Source organism: Condylostylus longicornis, unplaced genomic scaffold (assembly GCF_029603195.1).
Source record: "Condylostylus longicornis isolate FDR11 unplaced genomic scaffold, ASM2960319v2 ptg000019l, whole genome shotgun sequence".
NCBI classification, from domain to species: Eukaryota; Metazoa; Arthropoda; class Insecta; order Diptera; family Dolichopodidae; genus Condylostylus; species Condylostylus longicornis.
The window spans coordinates 1,343,824-1,370,154 of NW_026577988.1; the positions used below are offsets into that span (position 1 = coordinate 1,343,824).

The 26,331-nt window shown below is 23.3% G+C and overlaps 2 protein-coding genes across 2 annotated transcripts; one reads left to right on the top strand and one right to left on the bottom strand.

Moving 5' to 3' along the window:
- Positions 1–2,721: 2,721 nt before the first annotated feature.
- On the bottom strand, positions 2,722–4,613 carry LOC129606598 (calpain-A-like). The gene is made up of 2 exons (XM_055516991.1): positions 4,544–4,613; positions 2,722–4,267 (listed from the first exon to the last, which is right to left on the bottom strand). Exons 1-2 carry the CDS (start codon positions 4,611–4,613, stop codon positions 2,730–2,732), a joined length of 1,608 nt encoding a protein of 535 aa, XP_055372966.1. The 3' UTR covers positions 2,722–2,729.
- A 7,601-nt stretch (positions 4,614–12,214) lies between these two features.
- LOC129606579 (protein SERAC1) lies at positions 12,215–17,566 on the top strand. Its single transcript, XM_055516961.1, has 5 exons — positions 12,215–12,986; positions 14,707–14,875; positions 14,974–15,619; positions 15,700–16,369; positions 16,446–17,566. Exons 1-5 carry the CDS (start codon positions 12,919–12,921, stop codon positions 17,263–17,265), a joined length of 2,373 nt encoding a protein of 790 aa, XP_055372936.1. The 5' UTR covers positions 12,215–12,918; the 3' UTR covers positions 17,266–17,566.
- The last annotated feature ends 8,765 nt before the right edge of the window (positions 17,567–26,331 follow it).

The following is a 26,331-nucleotide window of genomic DNA, read 5'->3' on the forward strand; positions in this document are numbered from 1 at the left end:
TAATAATATTTATATTTTCATTTGTTGAATCTCTGTATAGCGAATACTCTAAATACAAAGCTCATAATACAAAACCCTTATTCTATAGCGAGCGCACAATATTCAAAAAATAAATGATATTGCAAAATAAATTACTGTTCGCTTCGCAAGAACTTTTAATATAAAGAGAGTTCGACATTTAGAGATTCGATTGTACAAAAATATATCCAAATTCCGGTTGGTTATACTATACTTACATACATATCTTATGATTTACAACTAAAGTTGTCCAAGCAAAATGCATTTTCTTTGAACTTTTGTAATTTGTTTTTGCAGACACTCTTCAATACATAATATTTGTGATACAGACGAACACGGTTATTTTCAACACACATATGAATCAAAAATCCGTTATATGCTTTGTATTTTTTGCCCACATGTGATATAAGAAAACAAATTGGAATAACACATATAAGCGTCTTCGGCTATACCAGAAAAGTATTACATAAAATAATATTTGAAAACCCTAGAATATTTATAATATTTTTAATTACTAAATTTATTAAAATCGAAAAGCTATAATTTTAATATAAAAAATTTTTGGCAGATAAATTCACTTATAATAAATTGTCGAAGTTAATTTCTTATTATAAAAATATTGTTATACATATAATAAAAGTAATTTTTATACGAGTTTATGTAGGTATACTTAAAAAATATGCAATAAAAATTTAAATACAAAAATTTATATTAAACACCATCCTCTTCTTATTTATTGTAGGTTGAAAATGATATTTCCTAAGGAAGCGCTTTATAAAAACTTTTATTTGTTTATTGATTCAATACGATTCAAGTGAAAGAAACGGGGGTCTTCTTTTAAAATTAAAATGCCTTAATATAAAAAAAATACTCACTAAATATTGTAAAAAAATCATCATAAAGCTATCGACGACTTTGACAGGAGATGCTTCCAAAAATTATGTTATATATCTAGCTAGCTTTCTAAATTTATCACAGTTCCATTATACGTCAAATTCAATTACAATATATAAGAATGGATGGTGTAACGCAAATGTTCTATATTAAAATATAAATTTTACTTTTAGTTTAAATATTTACTAATATTTTTTTGTATGTATTAAAATTATTTAAAATTTATTATATATATAAATACTCGTATATATATATATATATATATATATATCATATATATAAATACTATATATATATATACATATATATTATATATATAAATACTCTTATATATGTATATATATATATATATATATATACGAGTTTTTATATATAATATATATATATATATATATATATATATATATACATATATTATATATAATATATACATATAATACATATATATATATATATTATATATATATATATATAAACATATATATATATATATATATATATTAATATATATATATATACATATAATATATATATATAAATACTCTTATATATGTATATATATATATATATATATATATATACGAGTATTTATATATAATATATATATATATATATATATATATATATATATATACATATATTATATATAATATATACATATAATATATATATATATATATATTATATATATATATATATATACATATATATATATATACATATATATAATATATATATATACATATAATATATATATATATATATATATATAATATATATATATATAATAATATATACATATATTATATATATATATATATATATATATATAATATATATATACATATATATATATATATATAATATATATATATATACATATAATATGTATATACATAATATATATATATATATATTAAATTTTGTAAATTATAAAATTAATAAAATACTATAGGAGAAAAATTAATTAAATTATTTCAACATTTTTTTATAATTTTAATTTTTGGTTCTTTTATAAATGCATGGAATTCTTAAACACCACGTAAATGGTTTTGTTAAAGCAATTTTATATTATTTTAGTATATTTAGATTAATAAATAATATAGATTCCAGTTGTACATATTTATAGTGTATATTTATTTTACATATTATAGTGTAGAAGTAGAATATTTAAAAATTTGTATGAGGAAGTAAAATAATTGTACTTATCCAAAAGTGTTTGACAATTTATGTACACAGTAGTTTATGATAGTTCAGTTTTATCTTGGTTGTATATAATATATAGTTGTACACATTTTATATAATTATATTACATACAGGCACATGGAAATTCAGTTTTGTATTGAATATACATGCATATACACACTTAATTCTATATACATATAAAATTTGTTATATATAAACATATATGAAAGAATATTTGTTTTTTAATGATAACCTATTGTTTATGAAAACTGGAAGAGTAAATTTCGTTTTGATGTACATTTAGGTAATTATTGTGAATTACTGTGCTAATGTATTAAATAACAATCACAATAGTATTTAAAAAATATGGTAATTAATTCACATTTAAAAATATTTTTCATTCGAATTCTAGCAATAATTTTTGTATTAATTTGTGTTTATAGTGTGGTCAATGAAATTATTCTTATTTATAATAATTTAATTATTCAATTACAATAATATGTAATGAAATTTAATTAAATATTCAAAATTTAAATAGGTTTAATTAGTTATTTTAAAATTTTGAAAATATTTTTATAAAATAATTGAAAAATAATTGTTTCGCCTTGCATTTTTAAAATTTTAATAAATTTTTAACATTTATTCATAATATTTTTCTTTTCAGTATAAACTCGTATTAAAAATTCAGCTTCTTCATTTGGATCATATGTTGATGGTACAATTAAATAATCGCCAGGTAATAACTTAAAACGACCTGTAACTTCTCTTAAATTAACAAAAGATGAACGGCATATTGAAGCTTTATATTTAAAAAATTCTAATGGTTGTTTTCTAAAAGCTAAATCAGCTTCATCCAATGAATATATTGAAAAACCAATTGTTAAAAATTGTACACCAAGATGTTTTTGTGCACGTCTATTCTTTTGCATTAAAGCTATTAAAACAGAACATGTATCATCATCATCTTCATCATCTGGATCGACTAATGTAACTTTAAATTGTGGATTTCTCCAAAATGTTTTCAAAAAATTTCTACAACCACCAGCTGTTACATTTTGTATCCATTTACCTTCAGCTAATGATGTCTCCCAAATAAATCTATCAACATCATCTTCATCATCATCACCATCATTTGGTTCTTCAATTAACCAATCTGGTGTTAAATGACATATATCAAGTAAATCAAAATTATGATAAAAATCTTGTAATGACATCCAAAATTCACCATCATGATCAAAATTTAAACCAATTTCTTTTTTAACATTTTCGGGTATAAATTGCCATTCTGGTGATTGATCACTCCATTGTCCATGCCATTCAACATCATTACCCCATGGATTACGTAAACGTATCATTGGTATTTTTCCAGTTTTATTTGGTGTTTGAATATCGATAAGAGCAACTTTTGTTATTGAATATGCATGACCACGTATTAAACCATCTTCAGTTTCACTTTCCAATTGTGAATCATCATCAACAATAATACTACAACACATCATTGATTTTTTTTCATAAGCTTTTAACATTATCTTAAAATGTGCCATCATATTTGCATTATCTCTTAAATCATACCATTCAGTTATACCACCAGTAAAATCTTGCATTGCTTCACATGCACTACCACCTCTTAAATTTTCATAGGAATCATGTAATTTTGCAAAAGCTTTCTCCAATAATGCACTCCAAAATTCATTTTTATTTGATGAATGCATATAAATTAAATGACCATTTTTTGTTGGTAAACGATCATCAACAACAATATCAACCCATTTACCAAATCTCCAAAATGAAAAACGAAATACACCAGCATAATTATTTTTAAAACTTTGATCAGATGGTACAACTTTTCTAAAAAGATCTTCATGTAAAGTTAAATTAGCAACAGCTGCCAATAACCAACAATCACCAAGTTCACCTTGTTTACAATCAAAACGATCATGTCCATCAACTATAAATTCAGGATCATCACATATTTCATGTGGTCTTAACCATTTTATTTTTGCATCAACATCACCAGAATGTTTTAATGATTTTTCTGTTGCCGGAAATTGTTTATCTTTGAAAAGTTTTCCTTTCTTAGTAACCTTTTCCAATATCTTATTATAATCATCGTGTTCATCCTCTTTATGTGATGATTTCTTTCCAAATAATCGAAAACATTTTGTTATTTCTGAAATATCAGTTTTAATAATAATTTCATTTTCAATTATTTCATCATCAATACAATCAATATCTTCATAATTATAATCTTGTATTTCAGCATCAATAAATTCTAGTTCTGAATAATTTTCTAATATTTGTGCCGAATTTATTAAACGAGTTTCTAATAAATTTTTTTCATTATTATTTGGTGTATCAATAAAATGAATTTCCGTATCATTAAGAGTAGTTGCTGTTGGTTGTGCTCTAATTATTTCATTCTCTTGTGTATTCACTGTTGGCTCACTGCATCTTAATTCATTTATCCTTTTCTCTACAGAACAAAAGAAATTTCGAATTCTTGTAAACCATTCCATATTTTTATAAAGTAACAAGATTATCCATTTAATGTTTGAAAATTAACTAGTATGTTTATACATATATGCCCCAATATGTATACATGTATGTATGTATATGAATATAAGTGATTCCCAGTGATAATATAAAAAAAAAAGAATTTTCACTATAACACACCCTGTTTTAAAATGTTTATATAGTATGCCCGCCCTCCTCCGAAGGGAATACTTAGAAACCGTGAATTTTCAAATGTAATTTTTTTAAAATAATTTTATTTTTGTTTAAAATCATTATGTTTTTATTAATTGATACAATTATGTTTTTTATTGTCATAATTAAAAATCAAATGCTTTAAAAATTTTAATCTAAATTTAATTCTTGTATAAAATGGCAAAATTCTAAACCGAGAAAAAAAAAATAAAACAATAAAAACTGAAAAAGCGAAAAAAAAAATTCAGGACGCACAGACTAACGGCGACAGTCTATAAACTGTTTAGAAAACTTATTCCGATGGGAAGATGACACAAACTGATTCTAACAATATTCTATACAAAACTGAATTGATGAAAGGATATTTTAATAAATTTTTACATTATAATTTCGCAAATATAATATACACATGCTTTTACGCATACTTATATACCTATATTTTTATAACAGTTTTTGTATATAAATAAATTTCCATAATATATACGAAAATAAATGAAATTTCCCATTATTTGGGACATAATTTTTGTGATTGTATTTTTTATTTTTGTTTGTTTACAAAAATATTTTATCAGGATTTTCTGATTATCCTTATCAGGAAAAGCACACATATGATTATACATCAAGTTCAATTACATTATACTTTTATTGTTGAAACAGTAAAATTATCAAATGTGCAACTTTAGTGGAAATTCAATGTAAAAGTTATAAATTAACGGTAACATAACCAAGTCTATGCGAGGTTAATTAAAGTCTATGCGAGGTTAATTATTCTTAAAATACTTTCAATTTCATTAAATTGGGAAAAAGATAAGTGAAATTAATTAACTAAATTAACTTTATTATAGAATTCCAAATTCCATTTGATAGTAATTGCATTTAATTGTAATTAATTCTAAATTATGCATTATGTTAGCATTGTTAATGAATATGCAAATAAATTCAAATATTTTTCAGTATTGGATCCAACATTGGTATAGGAATAATAACTACTTATGTATAAATTTTAAATTATAGAAAGAAATAAGTACAAACATATACAAAATTTATTTAATGGGAAAATTTTTTGGGACATTCAAAACAGCTGTTTTCTATAATAACAAATTGTGCGTTTGTATAAGCTCCACAAGAAAGAATATACGCTGTTAAAATGCGGATTGATTTCTATTGGGTAATTACAGAATATAAGATTAAATGTATAGGATTAATTTTAAAGAATTTTAAAAATTATCTTATCAGAAACTATATAGTGTTACGACTGCTGAAAATATCTTTTGCTACTGACAATTAGACAGTATACATATAAGATAGCATATCCATCAATATAAAATTTTAATAATATTTTAAAAAATGGTCCAGTTTTTTTTTTTTGTAAATTAAAGTATTTTTAATAGATTTAAGAAATTTTAGAGTCTCGCAGAACTATGTCGTTCCCATATTAAGATTCACAATTTAAATCACAGCACAAATACCAAAAAATCCCTAAATTAATAAGTCATATTTGAAATCAGTCATTTTTTATGTTTGACAAATAAAGCATTTGACATATTAATTAATAATAATATTTTTTAATAAAAATTTTATTAAATAACTCACAATAATCTTCACAATAATAGCACACATACGTATATGTACATATATTCGTCACGTAAAGGCTTCACGGTTATTTTCTTATCATAGATTTTTACTCATACAAGTGTGCTTTAGTCCGCAATATGTACTATATACAAAATATTAAAATATCAACTGATCCATTTACAAAAATAGCAAAAACGATGTTAAAACTTTCATATCAATGTAAATCAACAGGTGTTTGCATTATGTGTTCACATTTACATACATATGTATATTCATATTTTATATACATATATATACATATATATATATATATCATTCTCAAATATATGATATATATAAATATACCATATTAAAAATTTCCCATTTCTAAAAAAAAATACTCCGTTTATGCTACTTCACTTCACACCATTTTTAAGTGCGTGGTATATGCCAACAAAGCAATTTTCACATTGATAAGAAAGGATTTTTTTTTTACACTCCAATGAACAAATAATGGAATAATGCAAAATATTTATAGTATATTTCTTTTTTGTATATACTTTATAAACACGCCGGTGTCAAACATAAACTGTACATATGTATAGTATATTCATAATTATTTAAAAATACAATAGAAACTGGATCAGGGATTTATTTTTAAAAATGTTTTTTTTTTAAATTTCAGTAGTAATTATGTATTTATTTTACGATTCGAAAACTTTACGAGTGAATGAAGGTTTGACCCAAAAGATTTAACTTAAAACTCTTTTACTGACAAACTTGGAAATTATTTCCTAAGGTTATTAAAATATCCCTTCAGTAATATACTCGTAATGTTAATAACATTTGAAAATTATCCTTTTATGTATGGAGCATCGAGCACTATAATAACACAAAACTAATTTCCAAGAAATTTCTATTCATTCGGAAATTAGTTTCGATTAAAATATTTGAATATATTTTTAATTCTTATGTAGTGACCTTATTCTTTTTAGTTCTTATTCTTATTATTCTTTTTATTCTTATTCAAGCACAACTATTTAAATTTTTTTTGCAACCAATAAAAATTAAATGAAATTTAACTATTTTAAATAATTCGTTATAACTGTTATATAATTGTATTAGTATACTTACTTACTATAGCAATATATGTATAAATAAACAAATTGTTATACATATCTAGATATATTAAATTGAAAGAAGACTTGTAAAATTCATTCACATAAAAATGGAAATTTTTATCATAGACCACAAGAAAATAATTAAATAACTTGATTTTTATTTTTTACTTGTAAATAAAAAAAAATACGATATAGCTATTTAATTTGCATAATTATAATGACATAACCGTACAAAAATTTCAATAATTTATTCATGACTGCCCTAATTTTGCCACATAGTGGTAAATGGTCATAAAAACTTGTAGATATTGGTAAAGCATAATCATTGAGGTTTTGCAGTATCGTTTTTTAACCTATTTAATTTTTAAAAGTTAATATTTAGAATTGTATACAAAATTTTTGGAGAATTTCACAAAAAAAATTATATTCATAGTTATTTACTTTAATTTTTATTTAAATTATTCATTTCTATTAAATTTTTTGTTTTTGTTCTCCTGAAAATATGCAATAATAATTATTTTAATTATATATTAATTTCCAATGTTTATCGTAAACTAAATATCGTAACAATATTATTATGTTTTTAGATGGATGTAGGTTTGAGATGAAAAAATGTTATGCACCGTTTACAAATTGTTATTCATTATTTTGTAAGCCTTTAACGAAAATTCCGGTTTTATTCGAAATATCCTCAGAATACTACTTATCTACAAATGCACTAAAAAATTTTGAAAATTCCAAAAAATGAAAAGCAGAATTTGTCCTGTATATATTAACAATACGTATATATATGCACATGTATATATGATACTAATTCAGAAATAAAATAATGATCTTAAAAATAATAATGCGACTGGACAATATTATTGCCACTTTCCTTTAATAATATTAGAAAATGAAACATGTAGCAAAAATATCGTGATCTGTAATTAAATACCTAAATGAACACACATCCATACATATAGAATTATTATGTTATATATCATGTATAACAAATTCATAATATAAAAAAAAATCAAAAATTTCTGAAAAGACTAGAAATAATTTAAACTATTTTAATATTACGTACATACATATGTACATACATACATACATACATAGATATCTTTTTCTGTGACGAGTTTTTTTGCCTCCGAAATAATCTTACTTCGAAAATAGTTTTTAAATATAAAGCATATTTTTATTATTCAAAGGAGAATCCTCTATTGGCTTTGATCCAAATCGATCAAATTTTATTAAAATATCGTCACACTGACGCTTAAATGGCGGCGTTAAAATCGTATGATTTTTTTTTTAATTTTAAGTGATATTCATTTCTTATCACAAGATTATAATTTGCGTACATGTACCTACATACCTACATACCTAAAACTAAGTTGTATCTTTTTTACGTTATTAAAATTACTGTTACGTACAAAATAATTGAACATTAATCAAAACAAAATTATTTACTGCTTAATTAGTGTTTCTTAACTTGCCAAATGTTTATGTTAATCTACTAACTAAATAAATATTTCAGTTGAATCACCGCACTCTTCTCACTATAAAACCCATAAATATGTACTCATAATGTATGTATGCATGTACATATTTTCAATAGCAGGTACGAATAGTATTATTAGATATTCTCTTGTCGCCGAATGTTTACTAAAATTAAAAAAATTATTCAATATTGTTGCACAACAAAATATTTATGCGTGTTTAGAGAACCTAACGCCAATTTTTTTTTTTTTCCAAATATTTCAAGTATTAGAATTTTTTCTAAAATTTTGCATTGATTAAATTAACAAATTTAAAAATAATAGTATAAACATTTAGTTCATCAACACATAAAATCACATTGTATTCGATGTAAACAAAAATATCAAAATAAAATTTTACTAGAATAGAATCAAACACTAACAAACTGAATTAGATATGAACTACGTAGAATATTTTAGTATTCATTGTATGTATAGGTAAAGTGATAATCAGCGCTGATGTTTATTTCCTAGTTTATATGCACTCAAATAATTTATATTTTCAAATAAAATTTTCAAGCACAATTCATATGACGTTTATAATATCAGATTTTTGCAATAGTACACAGATGTTATTTGCAAAATCAGATTTAAAATTTGGCAATAGGTGTAGTTTACTATGTAATATTATATTTATAAGCAAATTAGGTATATACCGCCTTTGCAAATTATCAAAACCACCAAGTATCAAAACGACATCAGTTACAATTTTCTGCAAAAGTACGAACTGTCATTGGGCTACTTTTTTTTTGCTTTTGGAAACAACACCAGCAAAAATTTTAATCCATAATTGTCAAATGACATGTCAAAAACTTTTTAGAAATTATGTTTTGGATTAGCATCAAATTTTTGGAAAATAATATAATATCTTTCACTAGAATTCCTCAACTTTTCTAAGTACATTACCTTTGTGATGAAAAAACAAAAAATTTTTACTTAATTAAATTATGCGTGTTTACACGACGGGTTTTTCATCAATGGTTGACATACATATATAGGTATATATTTCATTCCCCTTGCATAAAAGTTTTGTTGACCATTGATGAAATTGGCGCAAAAATCATCTTATAAAAACATGTAATTATTATAAACTATAGTTCCCCATATTTGAAATATTTAAGAAGATAGAGAAAAAAAATAATCTAGACTCTATAGTAAAATAAATGTCATAATCCAGGTATTCGTTATATCGAATGGGTTTGCACACTAATTAAAGAACTTTTTATGTAGTTATTGCTCCACATTTTCAACAACATTACAACATTAATAATTATTTGAGTAAAATGCGATTATTTTTTTTTATTTTTGCAAAAATATGTTTACCTTGAAAGATAAATTGACGTAATATTTATTTGTTTTTAGTTAAATACGTTTTACACATCTTGTGTTAAAAGTTTAAGAAAACAACTTTTCTTTTAAGAGTACTTGTACATAATTTTTTATATAAACACACACACAAACATTCCTTTACTATTTATTAACGATATCAACAGGCGAGCCCACTTTTAGAAAGAGTAGATATTGTTTCTGTTATTTTCTATATACTTTATATTTATTCCTTAATTCCATTCATGCCAAAATTTTGTACCGTATATTGTGCTTTATGTAGATTAGATAACACATACTACTGATATATAGTCTTATTAACACGCGAGTATGTATTTATGTATGTAAGAATTTACTTTATCGACGAGTAGAGAATTTTCTTTGAAGTAATCAACCTAAAAATCGTACGATATTCATCGAAAATACGCAACTCTTTTATTTATCTCGTTTTATTTTAAGTATTCAGTATTTACAATTCAACGTGCTTTTTGTTTAGTTGAAAAAATATCGGTATCTCTTTTTAGCTCATAATATAACAGAATATGCATGTGTGTCGATTTTGTTTTTGATATTTTTGCGTTGTATCATTGTGTGTGACTTTATGAGAAAATTGAAAAATAAATGGTTAACGGTATTCCAGAAAAGTATACGACGATGTAAAGAATTAGGAAGGTTTTTAAATTTATGATCTACTTATTAAAACCAAAGCGGTGAATAGCAACGATGGACGCAGATAATGTGGCAAAGAACTTGTGGTAAAATAGGAATTTATGTTATTTTACCGTTGGCGGCCAAAATTCGCTATTGTAACTTCAGTTGATTTAATTGAGTACAGCCGCATTTGAATATGTGTATTTTATATGAATTCTGATATTTCGCCGTTAAAAATACCTTTTTTTTCTGTTTTTAACTTAAACGAAAATTCATTGCGTTTAAGCCCATCTAACTAACCGTCAAATGGGTTGTCAAACGTCCAAATTGTAATTTATTTAAATCCAATGTTATAATTTAAAAATGCATTTGCTAATAAATTTGTTGGTGAGGATTGACATTTGTCAACCGGTAACAACACTTTCTTGATTGTAAATCACATTATCACAGACCAACAATACACAGATCATATATACTAAATTTGTTGTGTTTACATAAAAGTGATCGCATTAATGGTTGAAATTCGTTACATTTTATTTACCTATAAACTAATTTTTTGATTGCTGATAACGTGGTTTAAAACCACAACAATTGATGTCAGGTTTAGGACATTTGTTCGAGTAAGTTGCGTTAGATTAGGCAAAATGCAATACCATTTTTTAAATAATTTTTAAGACTTGTGAAAATCGTAACGCTTCCAACACTGTGAACATTGTCCATGAAACATGTATATTCAACTGTCAAATTTTTATATGACAATGTCAAAATTAATAAAAAACACTTATTTTCAAAATTTCATTCGACAATTATATATTAAATCAAAGAATCTAAAATAATTTCATATTTTATTTTTCCCTCTACTTTATTTATTTTCTACAACACAAATGTAACTTTTTTGTATAACAATAATAGTATTGTAAACATAAATATTTTTCAATTTTTCAGTTTTTCACAAGAAATTTGCTGTTTACTTTTTTATATACGTATCAAGAGTTTAGTACGAATCATACTGTTAATAATGAGATCGTAAAAATATTGTTAGAACATTGGCATTGCAGTAAATAATAAAAATATTTAAATAAGTAAAAGTAAATAGATAAAATTAATTACATACCTACACTACATGCATATTTTTGTATTATCTAGAAAATTTTTTAAACTTAAAAAATAGTTTAAAATTATAATATGTATACACGTATGTACATATCTAATTATATGAGAGAATTTATTTTTAATACATAGTGGCTGCTATTGTGATTTTTAATTGATGAAACTTATTAAGTGTTTTTCAAATATAAAAATAGTTTACGTGTTGTTGTTTGTATCTTATTTTTTTTATTTTTGTTTTGCAAAACATCGCGCGATGTTTTCAATTTTGATTTTTTTTTGGGAAAAATAATAAATATCAAGAAAAGATAAATAGTAAAAAATTCAATTTCTTCAACAGTATTTGAACAAAACTAGAACTGAAAGCACATAATAAAGACACTAAAAAAACAATATTAAAAAAAAAAACTTTATAAAAATTTAAAAACTGAAAAAGAATTGAAAAATATACACACATACATACATAAATAAAGAAATACAAAAATTAAAGTGATAACAATTACAATATTGTGAATTGTGAAAAATTATTTTATAAATTGAAAAATTAGAGGAAGTGATTTCATTTAATTTAAAATAATCTTGAAAAATAAAAAAAAACTTGAAGTTTCATAATTCAATAACAAAGAAAAGAAGATTAAAATAAGTGCATTTTAAGCAGAAAATAAAAAAAAAAAAGAATATTGAAAGAATTGCAAATCATTTTTTATTGATTTTTTTTTTTTTACTAAATTTAAGAAGATAAGAAATTAAAAATATATTGAAAATTTTTTGAATTAGAAGAGAATTTAAAAACTTTTTTGTCATTTAATTTAAAACTTAAAGTTTTGGAAGACGAAATGTCTTCAGGTGTTTATAATTTACAACGTTATCGTAAAGTTGTTGGTGGAGCTGGAATTTTGACTGCGTAAGTTCTATTTTATATTAACCCTTTTTGAGTACATTCCAAGTTACAAAAGAGAGGTGTGTAGACCACCTACATGCCTAAATTGTGCGCATATTTTAAATTACGTGTACCTAATATAGAATATTATTAATATTGCACGGGAACAATATAAATAAAAAATATTGTAATAATTAATTTTGCGTTTCAAATTATTTATTGCTAATATTCACACGAAAAAAATTTTTTAATTTCTAATATTTAAGTATGCACATACATTATAGATATAAATTATAGATATAAATAAGTATTAAATATTCAAAAATTTAAAAAAAATCATTTTCTATTTTTTCTTTGCCGAGGTCACTCATTCCCTCATACTTAAATTTAGTTGCTTTATACACACACCTATGTATACATATCTATATTCTATTCATAAAATAGTGGTCTTTTCTTCAAATCAAGCAAGAAAAATTTTATACAATAAGGAACAACATATAAATCGAAGACAAATTTAAATGTGCCATGTTGTATACCATTAAATAAAATATGCTTTTTTGAAAGTACTTATATTTACTCTTATATACATATCTATTATATGATTAATAATTTATGTATACGTATATAGCAACAAAAAGTTGCAACGCATTAAAGATATACAAAAATCATACGATATTAATTTTAACAACATTCGATTCTTATGCTTGAGTCATAGCGGGGTTAAAGATATATACATATTTATAATGTTGAATTAAAGTAAAAACAAATACATACATATATAAAATATTATATACGCCTGTATTACAAATATAACATCAGATGTTTTTTGTTATTGTTTGACGTCATGCGCTATAAAAATAGACAACATGATGGTGTGATGTAGCATTATCCTTTAAAAAAAATTTGTAAATTTTACAATGATTCATTTGATCAAAGAAATTGAATGATAGATTTTATTAGAAATTATAATATTATTTTTTCTATAATTAAAAGAGAAATTCATAATACATACTTTAATTAAAAAATAATAATATGACAAATGGTATGTGTACATTTTTATTGTCAAAATTTTTTTATGGCATTTATGTAAAAGTAATTGTCATTATATTATCTAAAGTAGAGTTGCCGCTTAATAATGTGAATTAAAAATTTAGTATATTTTTATTTGTTGATGAGTACGATATGAAAAGTTTTTTATCGTAAATTATGGTAAATAAACAGAAGTCATCATAGCAAACAGCAATTATGTATTAATTATTCAATTATAAAGCATTCGATCATAAGTATTAAAATATTATACAATTGCTGTTATTATAAATACGATATTTTATATATGTATCTATAAAAATTTTCATGTTCTATCTAAAAAAACAAAATTTTAAAATTAGGTTAAAAAACGTAATTTTCATTTGATGTTTATCTAATTTATAAAAATAGAAATTTAATTCATAAGAATATTTGAGAATTTCAGATTTCTCATAGAATGTACCACTACATAAATAAATATTGAAAGATATTATTTTAAAAACATATTGCACTGCATTACCAGTTCAGTTAAGAGACAATTCGGTTTGTGTCTTAACTGAATCAATATTAATGGTTTTATAGGATCAACGCATTTACTATTATTTCTATACCAGAAATAATAGTAAATTCTAAAAATTATAAGAAAATTTAAAAAAACAAATATATAAAATTAAAATTAAAAATAAATTTAACACGATTTTAACATTTTTTCTTACAGTTGTGCTTTGTTATATCTCGAAAAACGACGAATTGAAAAATATTTTAATGGATTAGTTGATACTAGAGTTTTGGACATTGATAAGAAGAGACCTGATTACATTTATATTAAATATCATATATATCGTGAATCTATGCGTAAATTGAAAAGACAACAAGAACAAAATGCTGTACGTATACAGAAGAATTTAATTAATATGAATTTTATTTCTATATCCTTTACCTAAATTTGAGATCAATTTTTAATTATAGTTTAATCTATTTACAGAATTGGATTAACGTTATTATTCATCCTATTGGAAAATGGTGGAAGACATTTAAACATTCTGTTGCTTGGCGCCTCTTAAACATTGCTCAAAATGGAAATCAATTCGAGCGTATGAAAGCTGTTCATCAATTAGCAATGATTGATCATTTAAAAGATTGGGATTTTCGTCATTTAGCACAAATTTGTGATGCACGTACAGCAGTTTCATTAGCTAGATCAGGATGTGATAAACGTTGGTTTGTTCCAGTTCCAATGGCTGGTGTTATTAAAAATCCAAAAATTGTATTAAGTGATTTACACAAAATGTTGGAAGACATGAAATCAAATTCATGTGTACAACATTTTTTGAAAAAATATTTTCCTGTTCAAGATAATATTAAAGATGCTGATATGGATGAATTTATATCACAAGGAAGTTTTATATCAACACCGGATTGTGATTTATTGAAAGAATGTATTGCATTTTTGCATCATTTAACAAAAGATGAAAAAATGTGTGAAAGATTAATCAAAGATGGAGCACTTATACTGCTTTTAGAATTAAAAAAGATTTTTGAAAAAGATTATGAAACTTTAAATACTCTATGTAAAGTTATGGCAAATTTATCAATGGCTGATGATTGTGTTAATGATTTCTTTCAAAGTGGTGAGTTAATTTTCAAATTGTGAAACAGACCGAGTTCTTTTAAATTTGTACTTAAAAACAATTTTTTTTTAATTTTTTAGGTTGGGTTACAGTTCTAGCTGAATGGAGAGAACATCCAGACATGAGATTGCAAGTCATTGCAGCAAAAGCTCTTGCAAACTTGGACTACGATGATGTGAATCATGAAAAATATCCTCCAAATGTATATCCTTTATATCCGAGAACAAGACAACTTACCAAACCAAAAGCTGATATAATATTTACTCATGGACTTCTTGGTGGTGTTTTCATTACATGGCGTCAAAAAGATAAAAAACCGGCAGAATTGAACCTTTATGGCAAGAATGCTTTTTATACAAGTGAGTCGGATGATGTATTTTTAGTTGGTGAGAATAAACGTGTAAATGGATTAAAATCTAAAACTGAAGAAAAGGTCAAAGGAAATATTTTATTAAATGAGGCTCCAATCCTTACATCTAACTCAAATATCAAATCTCCAAAAAGACAAAAACGTCAACTGCCAGATATTAGTGATGCAGCTACAAAAGAGTTAGTTGAAGAATTGCAAACTGAAGCTGAATTAGAAAATGATTGGGAAGTTGTATATCCCGATGTTCCATTAAAATCAAATGAAAAATGTGCCGGAGAATTCAGTGTTACTGGTGCAAATTGGGTTAACGACGACGAATCAGAAGATTATACACATTGCTGGCCAATGGATTGGTTACCAGAGGATTTTCCAAATGTCAGGTAGATAATATTAAATATTATACCAAAATCTTATAATTGCAAATCTTAATATAAATATTTCATACTTTTATTTTAGAATCCTTGGAATTGATTATACATCAATTGTAACAGAATGGTCAGCACATTATTCCAAATACTGCCCATGTGAGAAAGGACAAGGTCGTATAGATGAACGTTCCACACTATTATTAAAAAGATTAGCACGTTCCAATATTGGTAAAGATAGACCAATAGTTTGGGTTGGACATTCCATGGGTGGTATTTTAACTAAAAATATTCTACTTAAGTCATTAGAACATTCAGAGGAAAGTTTTCGTCGTGTTGCTAAAAGCACAAAAGGAATCGTATTCTTAGGCACACCTCACCGTGGTAGCCCGTTGGCAAAATGGAAACAAACTATTCAACCGTTAATAGCACCTTCAATTGAAGTTAAAGAAATGGAAGAAAATAATCCGAAATTATTAGCTATGCATAATCGTTTTATGGGAGCATTAAATACTCAACTAAAAGATGTTAACGTTGTTAGCATTGTAGAAGGCACTCCAACTATGTTTTCATCATTTAAATTTCCACTAACAATTGTTACAGAAGAATCAGCTCATATGAGTGTTGGTGATTTTTATGTATTACAATATGATCATCTTAGTTTAAGTAAGCCAGTATTTAGGCAATCTTTTCTTTATCAAAGACTGTTGCAAGTTATTGATGAGACTGTCAATGAAAAGCCAAAAGGTAATAGTACTAATGTTCATAAACATTCAACACAGCTAGATGATCAAAAATCAAATTTTGCCATTAATTTCTTAAAGGAAAAGACTAATGAAATTTTAAATTTATTTCCAAATGTTTTTTATAAATTTATAACATTAGTTGAAATGCAAGAGTATGATGACTAAGTAATTGTACTTCACTGAAAATGAAAACAATTTTGTAATTTAATGTAGATATATTTATTTAATTCCACTAATTAGATATTTATTTGTAATTAAAGAAATGTATCATTTCTTTAAGATGTAGCACTTTAGCTTTTTTAAGAAGTTATTTAATATTTACTTATAGTTATTTATATTTTTTTTTAAAGTAAAACAATTTATGAAAAATTAAAAAAAAAAAAAGAAAAAAAAAAACAAAATATTTTTACAATTTTTATACATATGAATAAATTTAATAATTTAGATTAAAATAAAAAATGTGAAAAAGAAAGACAAAGTCTTTATTTTTGTGAATTTCGAATTTTCCAAATGTTTTATGTTTTGAATACCTTCAAATTATGTATCTCTATTATAAAATGTATTAATCCATTATGTATAATTTTTTTTTTTATAATGGAATTTAAATATGCTTTAAAAGAATGAAATAAAGATTTGTTTGTTATTTCAGTATTAAATTTTGTGTTTCTAATTAATAAGTTTCAATGTTCTTTGTTAATACTTATCTGCAATATTACAGATATTAAAAATATTTAATTAAATACATTCTGTATTAATGTGTTAACAGCAAATATCTGAAATCGACTGAAACTGAAAGTTCTAACTCAAATTTTGGAAAAATTTCTTTCATCATTATGACATACAGGAACTAACCAGCTTACATTTACAGATTTTCTTTTTTTCAAGATTAACATATTTTTGCAGCATTCAAAGAAAATCTTTTAAAAATGCTTAAGAACTTTATGCAAGGTACGATTTTCAAAATTCTTTTGTAATAAAAATTTATCGAACATGATTTATGTTAAGCTCTTAAATTAAAATTGAGTTCGCAATATAATATGAGATTTAAATGTACTTATGTTTTTATATAAACTCAACCATAAAGGTAAAATTTCATTTGGTCAAGTTTAAACATTATTCAAAGATCATCAAACAATACATATTTTATACACATACATGCATAATGAAAAACAGATAATTATAAATATTGTAAGAGAACGAGTGAGAATCCAATTAAATTCAATAATATTTCAAATATAATACAATGCTCTTAGTAATAATAATCGGCAGCACTTATTTCTACAAACACACTGCAAAAAAGCTTAATTTTTAAGCTTTTTGTTATTCAACACATATGTTTTTTGTTTTAGTTTTAAATAATAAAAACAAAAACAAAAAAAAAACAAAAGATAAAATTTAAAAAGCTAAAAGTTTTATTAAGTATTTCCCACCTAGATGGGAGAATACTCTATTTATATTGCAGCATTTTATCTTTGCAGACTGCGCAACATTACCTTAATTGTTTGCCTGCTTGAGTAATATTTACATTGGTTTTACTTTATAATTTTAAAATCAAAAGCAAAAAAAAAAAAAAAAAAACTGTACCGAAATTTTATTTTACGGCGCAAAATATTTTGTTTTAGTTTAAAAAGCGCTCGCGACCAAATCACACCGTTACAGAATGTATTTATTTACACGGTTATCATGTTATTTTATTTAAAGAAATACAATCACTCAAACATATTTTGTAATTATGTTGTATATTTTATAATTTATTAATTTGTTATTTTATATTTATGTTGGTGAGCATAATTTGTGTTATTTTTAGCCCAAAAATTGGAAAAAAAAAAATTTGTAGGCGGTTGAAAAATACTGGAAAGAAATCTTAGCTGAACATAATTTTATTTTTTTTTTTTTAAAACACTTTGAAAGAAATTTTGTCTTATCTTTAGAAAAAAAAACCAAAAAAAATTAATAAATACTGAATTAATTATGTGTGATGATGTAAAAATTTTCAATAATATTATAAAAACTTTATAGACCATACAAAAGCTATTTTTATTCAATTATATAGGGAGCTTCCAGTTTGGATTAAAGTGTTTGAAATAATTATTATTGGTAAAACTCTTCTTTTATAATTTTTACTATTTGTTGTTTTAAGCAAATTAATTTTAATATGAAGATGAATTTGGAATACATAATGTGTGTATGCCCGAATGAAACTAATTGTAATTGGACTTATTATAAACACGAATTGTAAGTAGGTATTTTGTTAGTAAATTTTAATGTCATGTTGATATGAAAATCATAATTTGCTTATAATAATGTCATTATAAGGTTAAAATTATTAAAAAGGGGCAAAAGAATATAATCAATTGTCATTTTCATTATCTTATAAATTCGCGTAACATTAATAAATAATATTTATGTACATATTATGTAGATCAAAATAGAAATATTTTAATGTCAAATATTGAACTTTTATACAAAGATCAGAGCTTATTTAAAAGTATAGAAGAAGCAATAAAAAGTAAAATTACTTATTTCTTTTAGTTTATGTTTAAAATTTAAGAGTGAGATTTTAATGCTTAATATTTTAATTTCTGATAAGATTTTATTAAAATTTTTTGATACTAGAGTATGGTCTATTTTTAATTTTTGATACTAGAGTATCTCTGAAAATTTTTAATTTTAAATATTTATTTTTTAATTTAACTTTATTTAATTTTTATTTAAATCTTACTAAAATCTAAATTTATTTATCAAAATAGGGGTATTAACATAAACAGTTTCTAAACATTGTAGTTAAACAATCTTAAAAGTAGGTCATATAAAGATATCAGAAAGAGAAGAAATAATTTCCCTTTCGCAATATTTTATGAAAATTTCAAAAATAATTTAAGATTTACAAAGCTTAAAAGATTTTATTTTTCTGCATATTTTAAGTGATGGAATTCTTAAATCATATTTAAGTTAAAAACTAACTGGTTTAGTGTCAGTCGGGCCCACATAATTTAGATAAAAATATTCGTATTCAAGTAGTAATCCTTTTGAAATAAAACAGCTTGAGATGGCAGATGATTAAATTAATCAATTGACTGCAATTCTAATTACGTTAAAGTCATAAAGCCTATGTCAACTTATATTATTTTCTTTGTCAATAAAAATTGTGCAGGAAACTACCTACTTTTTTAAGAAAGAGATACGGATTGAAAAGTATTACCGGCATTTTATATATTGCATATTCCTTAGAAATAGAATTTTTGCTTGATTTAAATAAATTAAAACAATTTTTTTTGCTTCGCATTGTCATAACACACATGTTGCAAGGATTGTCCCGACAAAATTATTCGAATTTGAAAAAATTAACAAATATATAACGTAATGAAACTGGGCCATGACTATGTATGATATCATGCACTAGCCTTACTAGGAGTGAAGAAGGAAAAACAAAAAAATATTTTAGCAAAATTTAAAAGCCTTATATCATTTAGGCAATAAATTTTAACTTTACATTTGTCAAAACGCACTCCTACGCAAGCTCTTCAGAATAATAAAGAAATTCCCGAGCTAATATTTTAAGTTCTATTAATTTTTTCTAATTGTTCATTTGAAATAAGCATGATTAGAAGTTTTTGTTGAGATTTTCTGTAATTAAATTCATTAATAATTTTAAAATTTTTATCAAATTACTTAAATAATAAGTTTAAAAATAAAATTTTGAGCTCTTAACATTTTTTTAATACCACATATTATAAATTTTGCCGGTAATTTATTTATTATAGATAAGAAAATAAAATTATTATAACTTTATTTATTTATTTATATTTAAATTCAAGAATATTATGTGCATTATATTCAGAAAATTAGAATAGACAAGAAAATGAAACAATGAACTGATAAGAAAATACTATCGTTCAGTTCTATATTAAAGCTATAAAATGAAAATTTTATTTATGGGGTGCGAAGGTCGATATCAGACAATTAGATTAGAAAATTAATTAGCTTGCAAAACAGTATGTTTTGAAATTATTTCAAAATATTTAAATCTGCTTATTATGGATAATTTAATCTTTGCTGTTTTATTAATAATAAGATTTTGAGATTTAAGTGGCGGTGAAATAATTTTAATTTACAATTTAAGCGGACAATTTAATTTTGTATAACAGTTTGATTTTCTAATGAGTTTCTCCGGCAATAAGTTATTTACATGAAATCTTTCTCTCTAAATTATAATTTTCGTAATTGCCCTGAGGGAAGGGAGATTTATATTATATACACATACAAAAATACAAATGCATCATGAAAACATGTTTAGTATTATTTTTTTTATATTAATAATAGATCTTGGCTTCCATATCAATCAAAAATTATCATTTTAAATAATCAGTTATCACTACATAATTCAATTATTGTGCTATAATTGTTTCATGTAATTCACCATTTTAAAAAGCTATGTATAAAAATTAGAGCGAAATCATCAAATTACAATTATCACAATTTATAATTTTGAATGTATAGAGTTTTCATTTTTTTTGCTAAGTATAAAATTTAATTGTTTGTAGTACCTGTAAGAATTTAAAAAATTCCGTACTCGTTCACACTTGTTATTTTAATTATAAAATTTTTGCTTTTTAAAAGTGTTAAAATTAAAGCAAGTGTTTTTTTTTTAATGAAATTGTTCATGTATTTTTTCATTGATTTCAATGTTGATTATAATAATTGATTGTTACCTATATTTAAAAAAAAAATCTCAGTTTAAATGCAATTATAAACAATTAACAACGATTGTTATACTTATAATTAAAAATAATTGTTTGAAATAGAAATTAAAATTAAATTTGAAAAAAAAAAATTATGAACAACATTTTTCTTTTTTCACAGTTCAATGGCCGATTGTAATGCAATTATCGTGACAATATTCTAATTTGATTTAAAAAATAAATAAAATTGTTGTTATTTTGAAAACGTTTTATTATAAGTATATACATGTGTGTATATGAAAATATATGTATACGATAAATTACGAAAAAAAAACCTAAAATAAAAATATAGATAAAAGTTATAAGATTTTCAATTAAAATATTATAAGTACACTAAAAAACCAAAATAAACCAAAATAGGTCATTGGCTTGGCTACACTAAAAATGAAATGAAAAGTAAATAAAAGAAAAAATTTATTTTTGTTTACAAATAAAGAGTAAAATATAAAATAAAAACGTGTTGAGAGAGAAGAAATTAAAATCATAGTAAGTAATATAACAGAAATATTATAAGAAGTGATATATGTGTATATATATATATTTATACAATATATATTAATACGTACAGGATAACGCAATCATATAATTGTATATGCGTGTGTACATCTCCAGAAATTTATGAAATACTATTTACGACTATACTTTTTACTAGTACTATATAAAACAAAATTAAATCGAAGCTGATATACTCGATATCGATTTTGATCTCTTCATTTTACTTGTTATACGTTATATTACGTTATCGTTGCGATTATGAAATTAACATATAAATGTTAACAAAATTTATAAAAAATATTAATTTTATTTTGGGTTTTGAAATTTATATAAAAATTTTATGTAAATTAATGAATTTGGTATCAAAATCATAAATACATAATTGGCGAACAAAGTGAGCGAATATAAAATAAATAATCATAAATTTTATAAAAAAACTTATTTACAATATTATTGTATAAATTAAAAAAATTATTGTGAATTGCTAGTGCAGCACATTAATGTACGAAATAATTGAAAGGTAAAATTATTTTTTAAATAAATAATGTTAAAATTATAATTAAAAAATATTTACTTATTTTTTAACTTAATTAATTTATTTAATTGCATGTAATAAAAGGAAAATATTAATTTGGAGCGGTGTAGAAAAATCGTGGGAAATTTCCCATTTTGAGGGAATTTCGAAGCGTTTAAGGGAAAAAGGCCAAGAATTTTCTTTTTACATTTTAGTTTCTTTTTGTATCTGAAATGAAATCACTTCATTCTGGCCACTTCCATATATTTATTATATATTTATTGTACACGAATTTTGACATTTCGCCGGAAAGCCGTTCTTGTTCTATTTTTATCTTCAGACTAAATTAAATTAGACTATTTCACAGAAAAGATAACTTAAATAATTATAGGAAGCAGAGTTGTGGTTAAAATAAATGAAATTATTATAAAATATGAAATTTGAATGATAATTGACACAGTGAAATCTGTCATTAATAGCATTAAAATCTGTCATTAATAAATATTTAAAAGTCGGAATTTATAATAATTTAAAGGTTAATTAAATTATTCCTTGCTCATTGAAAGTTAAATTAATTATTAGATCGACATAAGTTGGATGCAAATTTAATATTAAACCTAATTAAAATATTTAATAATACATACATATGTAAATATTTTTTATATTCCGGAAGTGAGATCACCTTGTCGGCAATTTGTTTTCGTTTTCTATATAAAATCACATTTGAGAATTAGAATTTTTCTATATTACTAGGTCATCTAAATCTAAATTGTTTTATTTTATAATTCAAGATTAACCAATTAGTGAAAATAATAATTTAATTAATTAAAAATTAACATTTTTTCAATATGTATATATATGTAATTTTATCACATATGTGTGTGTTTTCAGGCTTACGCTTTTTATAATATTAAGAGCTACAAAATAATTTTAATCATTTCAAACAGTTATTTCAAAATGTTTTAACTTTTTAAATTGAAACATACAAACTTTAAGATTGTGAGATAAGGCGAGAAGTATAAGATATACCCATGTTTTTTAGGGTGTATTATTACTGATAACAAGTTTTGTACAGTTTTTAAGTTATTTTTTTTTTTGAAATAGTTAAATTTTTTTTAAAAATTTCGTTCTTCTACGTAGCATTTGCAGCCTATGTTAATAGTTTTAATAATTTTATACTAAATTTCAATATGAATAACTTTTAACATACAGCGTTTATGGATATTACACTTATGTTATCTATATTCTCTGTTATCGGAACACTTTTGTTCTTAAATGTGTTTCGAAATATTTAAGTGAGTTCTTCCCTTCTTTTTCTTTCTTTGTTTTGTGTTCAATAATTTGAACTTTTATCACTTTTATCACAAATTGTCTTATCGAAATTTCGCTAACAATATTAAATTTAACAAATTATTGTCAATTATATCGTAGTCGTCTTTTCATTTTCGTAATTTGTGAATCAACAATTTATTCAATCTGTTCATACTTAGTTGTTGAAATACAACAAAGTGCTAACAAAAATGCTTGTTTACCTTTATTTTTTTTTTATTGTTGCTTTTATGTTTTACTAAAAGTGCATTATTTTTGTTTTGTTAATTTTAAGCGAAAAATGAGGTATTTTCCGCTTTATATTTGTATGAATAATTAAAAAATTTTCAATGAAAAAAAAAACAACAGTATAACAAAATATAATAAGCACATTTTAGTGTAAATTTAGATCATTTGATCTTTCATACGTATATTTGAATGTTTCGTTGTATATGGTGTGTGTATGTTGAAATACGCGGAAAAATATAATTTTAATTTTTTATGAGAATTTTTCCGGCGAAAATGAAAATGAAAATGAGGGTATTAACATTAAAATTTATGAGTAATTATTTTCGTTTTTTTTTCTTCATACTTATTTGATTATTTAATTTTAAATTTTTCTTTGCTTTGATTTATTAAAAATTTCTTTAATGAAATTATTTCGAAATTTCGAAATTTCGACTGACAAACACATTAGATTATTGTACAAACGTAAGAGGTTTTTTTTTTGAAGATAAGATGTAAATAAAATCACATTTTCGGAACGTGGCGTTGTGATTCAGAAAATTTTTCGCGTCATACAAGATATTTTTAAAAAAAATTTAGAAAAACAATACTTAGAAAATATTGTTATTTATTGAAAAAAATTTTGTTTTTATCGAAAGAATTTTAGATTAATTTGACAACCAGCTATTGTGATTGATTGTCAAACTTTATTTGATTAAAATCTCGAAAAATAATTTACAATTAAATTATGGGTTTTTATCTTTAATTACTTGACGTTGACAGTCTCTTTGATATAGTTTTTCTTATTAGGCCGGCAGTTTCATAATTTTATTTGGGAAATTGTTAATTAAAGCATTTATTATTATCATATGTGATTTTTTTTATTACCAAATATTTGTTTACTGTACTTTACTTATGAATGCTTAACATATTATGTTTTTCTCATTTAAAAAGACAAAATTTTTTCATTCATTTTTATTAAATACATATATATTTTTTTACCGACCGCATTACATACAATAAGTGAGGTTATGTGATGACACCAAATTTTGCATGTCGAGTTTTCGGTGGAAATGCTATTCTCTCTGTGCAGATTTGTGGTTATCAACTGAACCATGAAAATTTATATTTAAGACGAATTTATATCGAAGGCAAGTCTAGGAAGCTGAACCTTTTCTAATGGACGGATTTTAAATTTTTTATCATTTTTAAGAAAACAGTTTAATTTAAAATTTTATTATTAACAGATCTAGGCCAAATTATCATTTTTCTAGGTATGTTAACTACAAGCTTAATAGCGTTGTATTGTATAATATTTTCGCTATACGAGTACTAGACAACACATCTCGCTTATCAATACAGATTTTTTTTGTTTTGTTGCAAATCATTAACAACTTAAAGTTTTGCTAGTTCACTTTATTAAATTTAAAAAAAAAAATTAAAAAGATGTTATTTAACCATATAAGAAATAATTTTTCAATTGAATTTTATGAAATTTTTTGTGCCTATTCAATATGAAATGTAAATAAGCAAGTATTTATGACGGCGATTCTTTGCTCAATTGGCCAACATACTTTTGTTTTGTTACTAAAATGAAAAATTTCAATATTTTTTACTTAGAATAAATTTAGTTCTCGTAATATAAGTACATATATATACAAAAATATAAAAAAGCTTTGGATTAATTAAAGCAATATTTTAGAAAAAGATAGTAATTCAAGGTTTCATGTAATTCTGATGCTTACAATCTATTAAAATTACTGATTTTATGCTTACCTTCCTGTTCATTTACAAGTATATAGAAAGAAAACTATAGAATCACATGTTCAATAACCATGAAATTTTATGAGAAGTGATTTAGAACAGGTTAGTGATGGTTTTCAAAGGTTTGAAAATTCCGTTGGTTCATAAAATTACAGCATTTTTTTTTGAGCTCTTTTAAGTCTT

Coding starts and splice junctions, on each gene's coding strand:
- LOC129606598 (XM_055516991.1), bottom strand. CDS start 4,613: ATGGAATGGTTTACAAGAATTCGAAATTTCTTTTGTTCTGTAGAGAAA. Junction 4,268..4,543: donor GATAAATGAATTAAGATGCA/GTGAGCCAACAG, acceptor CTGATATTTCAG/AAATAACAAAATGTTTTCGA.
- LOC129606579 (XM_055516961.1), top strand. CDS start 12,919: ATGTCTTCAGGTGTTTATAATTTACAACGTTATCGTAAAGTTGTTGGT. Junction 12,987..14,706: donor GGAGCTGGAATTTTGACTGC/GTAAGTTCTATT, acceptor TTTTTCTTACAG/TTGTGCTTTGTTATATCTCG. Junction 14,876..14,973: donor GACAACAAGAACAAAATGCT/GTACGTATACAG, acceptor ATCTATTTACAG/AATTGGATTAACGTTATTAT.